This window comes from Molothrus ater, chromosome 7, assembly GCF_012460135.2.
Source record: "Molothrus ater isolate BHLD 08-10-18 breed brown headed cowbird chromosome 7, BPBGC_Mater_1.1, whole genome shotgun sequence".
NCBI classification, from domain to species: Eukaryota; Metazoa; Chordata; class Aves; order Passeriformes; family Icteridae; genus Molothrus; species Molothrus ater.
Genome location: NC_050484.2, coordinates 32,832,066 through 32,844,459, shown reverse-complemented (window position 1 = coordinate 32,844,459; position 12,394 = coordinate 32,832,066). Strand labels below are relative to the sequence as shown.

Here is a 12,394-nt window from a genome sequence, read left to right as displayed (position 1 = left end):
CCAGAGGGCAGGCAGGCAGAAGTGCTCCTCCAGTTCAGAACAGGTTTGGTACTGACTTCAACCCTCAGTTCACTTTGAATTGAACTCCTTTGGATTTAACACTGAAATCAGAGATGCCGTAAGTAATAAAGGCAGTTCATGCTATATTTTCATAGCTACCTGGTCATTTGTATGGCAACTGAGCAAAAAAAAAAAAAAAAAAGGGAGAAATGGAAAGTCAAATGTCAGTTTGAACTTATGAGTTTTATTCAGATCAAGACTGGACCCCACCTGCTGCTGAAACCATTGCTGAATTACTAATTTGATTCCTTACAGCTGTCTGCTGTCAGTACAAAGAAAAAAAGAAACGAAAAACAACAGGAATGCGATTGTTTGTGTAAGGTTAAAAATGTACAGAAAATGTAAGCAACGAAAGAAAGAAGAAAAGGTGAAATATCCATATGAACAAGTGCTGCTGTCCTCATTACCTTTCCTTGATTTTGCTTTCTAAGAGGTTGTGGGAAGATATTGTCCAAGTTTCAGACTATCTCAAAACAAAATCTGTAGATTTTCAAGTGATTTTAGGAGAGCAGGTTAGTGCTGGGGCATTACAGTCCACGAATATCAAAAAGCACAAAGTGATTTTAAATCTGGAACCAAACTTCATGGTTTGGGCTCATCTTTTCTAAATTCTGAATGTCTGAGCTGTTTTATAATTGAAATGTGAATTGATCCAAGATTGTGGATCAAAAATCTCTTACTGGAGATGTGAGATCAAAGGGGAGAGAAAAAGGAAGAGGGAAAATAAGAGATTAAATGATTTCAGAGTTATGGAGGCCATGACCCTTTGAACTCATGCAGGTTTGAACCAGTGGTTGAAGCATTTTTTAAACAGCTCAGCAAGAACCCTGGATCCCTGTTAGCCTGAGTAAGCAGAGGCCAAGATTGCAGCATGGATCAGGAGAGGTGGAGAAGGAAGGAAATGGAGGATGACAGTTTGAGGGCTGGGGTCCAAGCAGCCCCCATAATCATGGCCATGCCTGCCCTGCCTAAGGGCAGGTCAGGATGCTGAGGGATCCAGGAGGTTTGGCACAGAGTGAAATGCAAATGCAGCAGCCAAGCAAGAGCAGCAATACAGCTCCAAAAGCTGCCAAGGCAGCAGCATCTGGGCTGAAGGGAGAGACCAGCACACAAAGTGCCACAAAAGCAATATTTCACTACATCACAGCAATAACTAGGCAACCTAAATCTACCTACTTAAAAATGCCTGATCATCCCTGAGAGAGGAGCAAAAGGTTATTCTCCCATCAAATAAAAGTTGCTGCATTTTTGCATGCTGTCTTTTAGTAATCACCCCTATTTTGAGGCCCCATCAGGATTCCAGCTCCTACAGCAGAGGTCTGAGGGGGGACTGTGGTCATGCAGAGTCCTGTGTGCAGTGACAGCTCTGCAGTCAGGATTGCTGCAGCATTAACACTCACTGATGTGCAAAAAGGCAGCACAGCCTGGGGGCTGATGGAGGCACTGCTGGGTTTTAGCTGCTCTGCTGAGAGGAGCTGGGTGTCCCACAGCCTCCCCTCCCTGCAGGCAGGGAGGAACAACACCAATTTCCACGGGTGGGAAGGGGTCTCTGCCAGCTCCACTGTGCAAACAAAGCATTGGGCATGGCAGGAGCCCTTGGGCACAAATGTATTCTCACAGCTTCACTGCCAAACTCCTGACTTGGCTCTCCTAGCCCAGTGCAGCCTCTTGCTGTGTTACACAGCTTTTTGTACTCCACCCAATTATCCAATGCCTCCTTCCATGTAAAATGCAAATCTTTCCCACTCCCACCATACTGGCACTGCCATGTTTCTGAATTACCCAGCCTCTGATGGGTTCTTCTGCACTTACCTTAACAGGCAAGGAGAGACAGGACAGGAGGAATTTGGGTACCTGCCTATGGCACCTACCTACATCAAAGCAGGCCGTGTGACTTCCCAGAAATTTGAGATTTTAATGTTAAATGTTCTAAAACAACATTGATAAGTACAGCTTAATCAAAGACACAAAAACTAGGTATTCATTTTTTTCATGCAGTCAACAAATAAACATATCTGGCTTCTTGTGTTTGAAAGAACTCAGCTCTCACATCTTATTTGTACAAAAGAATAGAGTAAAAAGGTAAGTATTTTAAAAAGTAATGGTTCAAGAGGGCAAGGGAAGAATAGATCTTTAGGATTTATGCTTGCTTGAATGCAAAATCACACCCAGAACGGTGTGAAAACAATCCATCCTCACCAAGGTTTCTTATCTAAATGAACATTTGAGAACAGGAAGAAGGAATTTCCCCACATGGAAGTGAAAGCTCCAACAATCTTTGGCCTTTCCACTTGCTTTTCTGAGAATCTCTGTAATCAGCCTCTCTTCTCTGGTGAGGCAGCCCTTACTAAAGGTTCAGCCAAAGAGTTTCCACATGACACAGCATTTCCCATGAGGATTTCTGGGACCTATCAAGGCTCTGTGTTTCAGATTCTCAATCCCAAACCACTTTCCTGTTTCTTGTTTTTAATTACAAGCCAACTCACCTTCCGCAAGGAAGCAGGTGAGCCCCCACTAAAGTCTCCCCTCATTTCCCAGCCCCACATTCTTCCTTTGTTTGTTCCTGCAGGTGTCTGTGAGCCCACGTGCATGAATGGGGGGAGATGTGTCCACCCCAATGTCTGTGACTGCCCGTCTGGCTGGAGGGGAAAGCACTGCAGCAAACGTAAGCACCTCTGCTCCCATCAAAGTTTATATTCATTAGCCCAGTCAACAGCAATTTGCAATCTTCTAATACTAAAAACCAGCACAGAATCTGTTTTGCTGTTTCAGCAGTTTGAAGAAATAACAGTTTTAAGTACAGGTACTACAAAATGCTGTAAACACTTGATGCTTGCAGAGGAGAAAAAGCTGTGTGGGGGAACCCTGGTTCTGCTTCATGCAGCTCTGTTATACATCTTGTTATGGAAATTCATTTTTACAGTATTAAACTTGAAGCATTGATTTTATGTTTTAACAGCTTCACATATTTTGTTATATTCTGCAGAGAAATGTCATGTATTTCAAAGTACAGAACTATCTAAAGCCTGCTATAAAGCTTTCCAAACTGATGTACTCTCAAGGTCATCGGTGCATAATTTGGAGAATGACGTGTTCTTACTCTGTAACTCTGACTACAGTTACATAAAAATGTAATTAAAAAAAAAAACCTCTCACCCTAAAATATTTTCAAGGAATATTTTTCCTTACATGGCTATTCATTACCATGAAGTTGACAGATAAACTGAATAAATTTATAATCAAGATGACATACTGTATGTAAACCAGATTAAAATATTGGCTTCTTACCCTTTAGGTCCTGCTAGTAAATATGATTTCAGAACCAGTGGCTTGAATTTATAATGTTAATAATTTATTCAGAAATGCTGAAGGAAGGAAGTGTCTCTCATACATATACACCAGATCATGCACTCACTCTTTCAGGATCTCTGAACAAAAACTATATGCAATAAACATATCAAACTTTTCCATGAAAATATTTGTTTTTTGCATGGAATATGTAGTGCATGAATGTATTATAGAGAGATTATTCTTAGCTGATGATGAGCTAAGCATTAGAAATGCCAAGTCTCACAGTAGACAGTTATCAGAGATAAATTTCTTAAGAAGAAAATATCAAAGAATTCTGATCATCGTACTGATGATGTGATGAACAGAACACACCCATTCCTCTGGAAGTCAGCTGTTGTGAACAGGCTTAAAAAAATAAATTTCTTAAAGAACAAAGATTAGGCTTGTTGCATTAAAAAAAAAAAAAAAAGGTAAGCCTGTTAATTGCAAAACTGAACAACTGGAAGCAAAGCCCCTGGATAAGCCAGAGACTTGTATCAACCACTTAGTAACTATAATCATAATACAGGGATATTTCCAGGGAAACTGACTCCGAGGAAAGACCTGGGTGTCCAGCACCTCAGGCCTTTCAAAGTCTCTCGACTCAGCTGATTGGGGTGCTCAGGATCTGTGTTGTGACAGGTCTGTTCTTTCTGTCTTTAATTGGTTTATAGCTTGGATTGTTCTGAACCAATAATTTTGGTATTTTCACTTCTCACTGGTTGATCTTTCCTCCAATCTTAGCTCTAGCTGAGATTGTGCTCCATGAGGTAATGTTTCTAGAAAGTTCCTTGTATTTTAAAATGATTGCCACTTTATCTTTTCCCTGGTTCCACTCCCCCTCCATAAATACACAACAGTATTAGTTTCTCATACAACCAATTACATTTAGTTACTTGTATTAACAAACACTTAGCATTACACTATTATTATACTTGTATTAACAAACACTTAACATTACACACTTCTCAATTTAATTAACTACTTTATCCCAAAAAGTTCAAATTTCATTTCATTCATGACATCAGCCACATGGAATAAAGCCTAGCAGGTGACCTCTCAGCCAGTTCTTGAGCACACAGACCCATCCCATCCATGCTCTCACTTGCTCCATGTCCCTTCCCAGCTGCTTGCCTGCAGAGGTGTCTCCATGGAGGGGAGTGTGTGGGTCCCAACATCTGCCAGTGCTCCGCAGGATGGGTGGGAACGCTCTGCCAGACCCGTGAGTGCTCCTCATTCCTGCAGATTGTAACCACCTCAGCTTTTTACACACTGCATTTTCTCCTGTGTGTGTATTCTGTCAGGTTTGTGCCTGAACGCAGTCATCTTAAAGGTCTTTTCCAACCTAAAGGATTCCATGATTCTATTACCTGTCAAAGTCAACCCTAACACGATTAGCACGTGAATTCTTCCTCTGATTTGTCAGAACTGTCCTATGCTGCCAGTAAAACTGGTACTTTCAAAGACATTTCTAGACTCAATATAAGAGGCCTGACTCATCTTTTTTCTCACATGGATGCTGACATCAACCTGTCAGACAAAATAAGTACTTTTTAAATTAAATAATTTGAAATACAAGGTTAAAAGGAGAGGCCAAGGAGAAAAGGAAGTGGAGTACCCATTCTCTATACCCAAGTGGCATTAAGCACAGAAATTCTGTGTGTCTGCTAACCTTAGAGCCTGACCCTGTAAATTCTGCTTGTTCAGGCTGACCAAGGTGGCTGGAAGTATTTGCATTTGGGGGGGGTTGGAAGACCTGGAATGGGAAGAGATCTGTTATTGCCAATTACATCCAGGGTCACTTCAGTTTGTGGCTGCCATTAGCTTCACAGCAAAAGGGTATGAGGAAAATATCAAGGCATTATCCCCTGTAAAGGTCATTATCTCCTTTATCTCCTTTCCCTCACGCTCACAGAGCGTAATTACTTATGGAAATCTTCTGTCAGCTAACTCCCAATGGCTGTGTAATTGTTTCTTTGTGCCAGCTGTCTTCTAGTTCAAACATGGGAATGTTTAAAGTTATTGATGGCATATTCTTGACTCAGTTTATAAAATAAATAAACAAATCGTGCTTGCTCCTGGGAAAGGCAAGTAGGACTAGCATTAACAATTTCTGCTGTCCTATGCAGGCACACAAGCCAGGTAATTTTTTTATAGATTTATCTAACCTCTGAAACTTTGATCCAAATCCCTTCATCTGCTAGTCATTCTGATTTTACTACTTCTTCCCATAGTGGGAGGTTAAATCTTTTTTTTTTTTTTTGTCCAAAAGGGTCTGGCTGAAACTCCCAGGTCCCACAGCAACCCCAAATTTCTGCTTTTTTAAAGAGAGGAGAGAAGACTTTTGTCAGAGAGCAGATGGTGAGGTCTTACAATGCTGCTCCAGGGTATTCACAGCGAGGCAGGGGGGAAGCAAGGGAACAGGAAAACCTTCATCCTCACAGATGTTAGGTATGGAAGTGTAACCCTGAAAGTAAGTCATGTTTCATGTTTAATGGGAGGCTATTCCCTCAAACCCTGGACTCAATGGAACAAATGTATTTATCTGTCTAAACACGAGAAGCCTCCTGATTGCCTCCCTTGCTCATCTCCTCCTCAGCCCTGGCAGAGGCTGCAGCAGCACAGAGGGCTGAGACCAACCCCTGGTTGCTGTTTTTGTTGCTCTTGTACTGCTTTGGCCTCTGTCCCATCTCCCAGCAGCACAGGGACAGTGGGCCAAGCCCAGAGGCTCTGCCAGAACCCCTCAGCTTCTGGCAAGGAGCTCTTTGGTTCATCACCCCACTCCCCTGTGCAAAACTGCTTTGTCACATTTAAGCTCCTGAGGTTTCCCTGAGCTCAGCACCCCTGTCTTGCTCGGATGTGTATTCCCAAATTCTGTGTTCCACTGTAACATCAGCAAGGCTGAATTCAACCTAGATTTGCACCACTTTAACCACAGACTTTGGCTATTAAACTCAACAACAGGCAAAATTTTCACATTGTAACATAAGAAAGTAGTAGCTGCCACATATTTTTCATTATATGAATATATTATTTCATATTTATTCTATGACACTGAATTAAATCAAAACTACATATATTTTAATATTTGATTCATACTATCTATTTCTATGTTTTTAAATTGTTAATCTCAATAGTTTCCATTTCATAATGCAAATATTCCATCTCGCTCTACAAGTAACAATTCAGAGTATAGGTTTTTTCAACAATCACTCTGTAATCCAGAATCCATTAGGGCAGAATTTTTTTTTCTCAGGGGCTTTTTCAAGGGTGGGAGATGATTAGATAATCCCAGCTTCATTCTTTGTTTTCAGCCTGTGAATTCACTTGAGTGCCCTTATCGGGATGGTGGTGATGGAAATGCAGATACTGGTTTCATCTATACCCTCATTTTTTCCTCCCTGACTTCCTAACACATTGGGGAGGGTGACTAAACCACAGGACACACAGAGACTTCCACTGCTATTTTCTGGACATTTCCCAGATGGAACAGGTTGTTGCAATCCTTTATACTGAGATACAAAGCCAGAGCAGGTTCTTAAGCCAACAAAGGAAACAATGGACAAATACTAAGAAATAATCTTGGACATCTACTTGGACATCTGCTTTTTGATTTATCTTTCATAAGAGTCCCAGATCACCTCCACCTGTTCAGTTTCTAACTCACAAAGGCCTGAGCCCACATGGACCATTCAAGAAGATGTTTGGAGGCAGCAGCTGCCACAATAATTCCTCTCTATAAGCACTTTCTTCCTTCAGCCTTCTACTAAACCAAAAAAGGCAAAACATTCTCTGCTTTAGGTCTTTAATAATTTAACTATTTACAGCCTCAAATACTGATGCCTCAGATTTTCTTGTCACATTCCACCAGGAACAAAGCAATAGATCTCTACCACAAGTGATAACCCAAAAGGCTTCAGCCCTTTAGCAGACAAACCCATTCACAGTATCCTAGAGCAGATTTTCCATTCTACTGCAATGAAGATTGGCAATGTCTAAGGCAGAATAATTTTATGTCTAAAATATTTTGAAAATGCCTCAGAGAACTAGAATGGGCTGTAATATCAAAGGTAACAAGGAGCTTATAACTAATTTGGAGCAGCTCTGCTACATTTTGGAGATGCAACCACACAGGCAGAAACTCTGTCTCTTTTGCAATGAGGCACAATGAAATTGCATGTGCATGTCATGCAGTGAATTATGATTTCTTAATGCTAAAATCAGTCAAACTCCCAATGACATTGCAGAGACATCTGTGCAGGAAAGTGTATTTACAGTTTCACCGGCCCCTGGCTGCAACTAGAGAACTTGGCAAGAGCAAAAGAGACTTTCAGCAGACATTGATAATGGATAAAACACAATAGTCCTCCTTTATCAGACTGTAAATAAAGAGGTCAGTCAAAAGAGTAGTTTTCTTCCTCACTCATCTGTAACTGAGCAGAATGGCTTCTGAAAGAGAATCAATAAAATAGGTCATTTGTCCCAACAAATAAGGTGTATGGGGGAATACACACGTTAGCCTTGATAAATACCTGTGACTTTGAGGGGCATAGTTTAAGGAATAATGGTCAATTTTCAGACTGTGCTGCAAATGTAGGGAAATAACCTTTTGGAAGAACAGGTTAAAAAAAGTAGTTTGAAATATTCAACATGTCTCAACTATAGAAAAGAGCAGCTTTATAGAGGAGTGTCACAGACATCTTCTATGAAAAATCTTTTAAGATTTTTCCTCCTGAGAAGCTGAGAAGCCTCAGGAATAACATGTAAATAATCATTATCTGCTGCTGTGGAATGCAACAGGTAGATCTTTGATTGGTCCATGTTGGTTGTTTTTAATTAATGGCCAATCACATTCAGCTGGCTCAGACTCTGTCCGAGACAGAAGCTTTTGTTATCATTCTTTCCTATTCTATTCTTAACCAGGCTTCTGATGAAATCCTTTCTTCTATTCTTTTAGTATAGTTTTAATGTAATATATATCATAAAATAATAAATCAGCCTTCTGAAACATGGAGTCAGATCCTCATCTCTTCCCTCACCCTGAGACCCCTGGTGAACACACGGTCACAGAGGAGGGTTCTTCCATTAGAAGCTTTTTTGTGTGACTCTGTTTTTAGCTTTCATGGCTGCAAAAATATCCAAAAACTTGCCTTTCTGAAAAGAAAGAAACAGTATCCCAGGGTCACCATGTTTTTCCATCACTTATTCCATTCCTATTCCATATTAGACACCAATTTAAAGCTCCATGCCTGTGGCTTCCCCTTGCCTCCTGTGCTGGTAACTCACATCTCTCTTTTTCTTGGGCTCAGAAGGAAACATTGGGCCAAAGAAACGAGCATCTGGCAGCAGAACCTGATCACCCTGACAGATACACCCAAAACACAGCTCAGTAAAGTCAGAAGGCTTCTGGCCAGGGGTACAGGTCTGTTGTTCAAGGCTCTGAATGCAGGATCAAGGTATAATTCTAACAATTAATTATAAAGCATAAGAAGGTTGTAGTTGTGAAGGATGTTCATCATTAAAATTCATGCTGCTGTCTTCTGTTCTAATATTATTGAACCCATACTGGCTCCTCATTGCCCTTCAGAATAACTTCTCTTTATTTGCATGTTATAAGTGTCAAGCTTATGGCCTTATAATTTCCTCAATATTCTTCCCATTCTCTCTCTGCCTTGAACAACATCCTAGGCAGGATTTCCTCAAGCTTTCCTCTGTAACCCTTCCAAACCTTAAAAAAAAGCAAATAATTTTGAAAAGAATGCCATTCGCATGCAAATTATAGCTCTGTTCTTTTAACATGCAGGGATAAAACTCCTTCTGTAATTGGCATTTATTGATTATAATTTTAACATAAGCTTAGCCTGTTAAATGACTTTGCTGAATCTGTACAGGATAATGCATACATAGCTGGTGTCATTTTTAGTGTTTAGTGGCTTAGCATCGCTTGTAAATACATTTATGAAATATTCATTTGAACTTCAGCTCTGTTATTATCCTCTGTGATGTCAATTCCAATTTTCCTCCAAAATGTTTTTAACTTTTCTCCTAACTGAGCTCTTGTTTTTCTGAGCACTACAGAAAGAAGCTGGGGGGTTGAACATGGGGAGATAGGAAGAAAAGGATGAAAAAAAAGAGGAAATATATTTCCTTTGTAAAATTTATTTTCACACACAAGAATCAGGGAAACCACAGACAGAAAACAAAATCCTAGTACCTCATCTAATGCCCATGTGTACCAGAACACCCCCAGATGCTATAGGGATCTGCAGAAAATCCACTTATCTTTGCATTACCTGTTCCTATTTTATCTGCTATCAAGATGAAAGAAAACCCAGCTTCCATTTTTCTCCAGCCCATATTCATATCAAACAAATAATAGAAATATACACAATTCTTTCTCTAATAACATTAACACAGACAGGTCTCTCTCTTCCTGCTTACCATACAGTCGAACAAAACTGGGTGGGGCACAAGGAGCCTTTTCTGCTGACAATGCAATCTCTGTTGGGAAATGGTTTTGTTCCAGTGAGCCAAACCCTAATTTTCCAATTGTAAATCTGTCCTTTCAAGGTTCCTGGAAGAGCTGGAGTAGCACTCCAGAAATGATAAGCTCCCTGTTCTAGCCTGAGTGTGATTTCATTCCTCCTCTGCCCCCTCCACACCCAGAATGCAAACTTGTCCCCTGCCCTCTCAGAAAAAGGAGAAATTCTAAGGTTTGCAGTTCACTATTCTGTATCTTAAGGAGATTTTTGCAACAGACACCCAACAAAACAAAGTTTCCTCCTTAAAATTTGTTTCAAGAGAACAGCACTTTTGCCTTTTCAGAGAGACGGGAATACATCAACAAACTCATAGACCAGGAAGGCAAGTTCACAGCTCCAGGTCACTGGAGTCCTACAGCACACAGCCTCTGGCACAGCTGGCTTTTCCCAAAGGAGCACCTGGAGGGCACCAGCACATGCAGGTCTGTGTGTGCTCTCATTCTGGACATGCTCTGGGGCAGTGCATGTGACACAGCATGAGCTCTCACCACCTGATCATAAAAACATTCTTTTGCCAAGCTGGTTACAGACTCTCATCTTTAAGATGTGTAAGAGTAGCAGCAAACCTGGTTCTTTGCTTCTCTGCCCCATAGCTGTGAAGTTTGTTAGAGATATTTACATTTTATTATTCCTTACCCTGCCCCCTCAATGGGATAATAACCTGACAGAACAAGCCCAATTCCAGATCATTCCATGCAGCCAAGGTCATTATAACAATGATTATAACTCTGAGAATCACTTTTGGATGCCTTAGGATCCCACAATGTGTTTCGATAAAAGTTTGCCCTGGTCTATCTCTGAGACTTCAGATCTCAACACAAAGACTTTGCACCAACTTAAATCCATGTCTGAATCAGAACCTAAGTGCAACAAACTGAAATTGCAGAATTTGGTCCTTCAGCCACTTAATTTATTAAGCTGATCTTCTGTAGGAAATAAAATCTCATAGAATGCAGCAAATTCATTTAAATCTGATGGAACATCCTGCTCCATCATGAAGGAAATTGTTCACAGGCATGTGTCTACTTTATTTTCAGCTCAGCATGGTTGGCAGCTTCCTGTACTCCTGTGCCACACAAGAAAATGTAAGAAACCACTTGTTGAGTCACATCTGACCAGTTTTTAAGGCACTTAGTTTGACTGCATGAAACTAGGATACAATATTCTGGCAATATTTTTAGAAGGTTTAGCTCATGAGATCTAATTAAAATACTGTGATGTGTGTTCTTCTTGAATTGGTGCCCTCTGAATTGGCTGTTCTTTTTCCTCTATGCCAAAACAATGTCATAACAAATGGAAATTGCTAATGAGGATGAAAAACCAGCTGAAATTTGACTAATTGCTTTTTTCTCTCTTAAAAAAATAATAGAGCACTAATTCTTTTATTTACAGAATATCTTCAAATTGATGGGTCTTTAGAAATGCAGTGGTGCTCTAGATAAAACATTTCTCTGGGTTTTTTTTTTCCTTGGGATAAGTAGTTCATTAATAACTCTCTATGACCATGAAATCACATATTCTTATTTGGTTTCCAGAGGTGTGAAGTGTGAAGTTCACCAAATTCTCCCATTTATTTGTGTATTGTGATAGAACCACCTTTGGGAGTACATATTTTAACATATTCTTTCATCTCAGCTAGAGGTCAGCTCTTTTAACAGCTGTAATTTATTTTAATTGGAGCAAAAGAAAATCAATTTTGTCACAAATCTTGCCCAACCATCAATGCCCAGAATGTATCCTGTCTTTCAAATTTAGGCCTTGTACTGATCCATTTCCAACTGAGCCAAGGTCACTACTTTGTCAGTCTTCTCTTTCCCCCATAAATGGGAAAAAAATGAAATACTAGAAATTGTAAACATAAGAGACACAGAGGCATGAGAAGCCTATGACAAACCATCTTTAATTTTCAGTATTTCCAAATATTCACATCCTGATTACAAGACTTAGAATAAGTGCATTTCCAAAGAATTTTGTTCTTCATTTGTGGCACTTTGTGAGCCAAACTGCTAATCTGGGAGCAGATGCATCAGACCAAATGTCTGTGCTTGCACATGTGGCTATGCTGGCTCAGCATGTGAGAAGAAGGTAAGGCCCAAAGCCACTGATCCTTGTGGTAACAACAAAAATAACCAGATGCAACTGAAACAGCTAACAGGTAAATGAATAAAGCCTTGTTAACCCTGTGGAAGATGTAAATAAGGTTATAGAATATTTGAAAGGAAGTTGAATGACTGCTCAGCTGCAAACTAGGCCACATTCAAGTTTAGAGAACTTTTTTTCCCCCTTTTTTATGCCTTATCCTCAGTCAGATCTGTCTGATTACCAGAATGGTTTGCAAGGCTATTGCACAGCTGAGCCTGACCTGGCCATCACACCAGTGGGATTTTTCAGCCACAGTCATCGCCCAAACCACAAACACAATTCCTGTCAGATGTCCTGGCTGCTCAATCTCCAGCTCTCAA

General features: G+C 40.3%; 1 protein-coding gene across 1 annotated transcript in view; it reads left to right on the top strand.

The window, feature by feature from the left end:
* The window catches only part of LOC118688922 (von Willebrand factor D and EGF domain-containing protein-like), a 171,110-nt gene extending 159,168 nt beyond the window's left edge, over window positions 1-11,942 (top strand). The window contains exons 26-28 of the mRNA XM_036386867.1: window positions 2,630-2,725; window positions 4,517-4,612; window positions 11,920-11,942. Of these exons, the coding sequence (XP_036242760.1) occupies window positions 2,630-2,725; window positions 4,517-4,612; window positions 11,920-11,942 (215 nt within the window). The remainder of the gene's footprint in view (window positions 1-2,629; window positions 2,726-4,516; window positions 4,613-11,919) is intronic.
* Window positions 11,943-12,394: the final 452 nt, after the last annotated feature.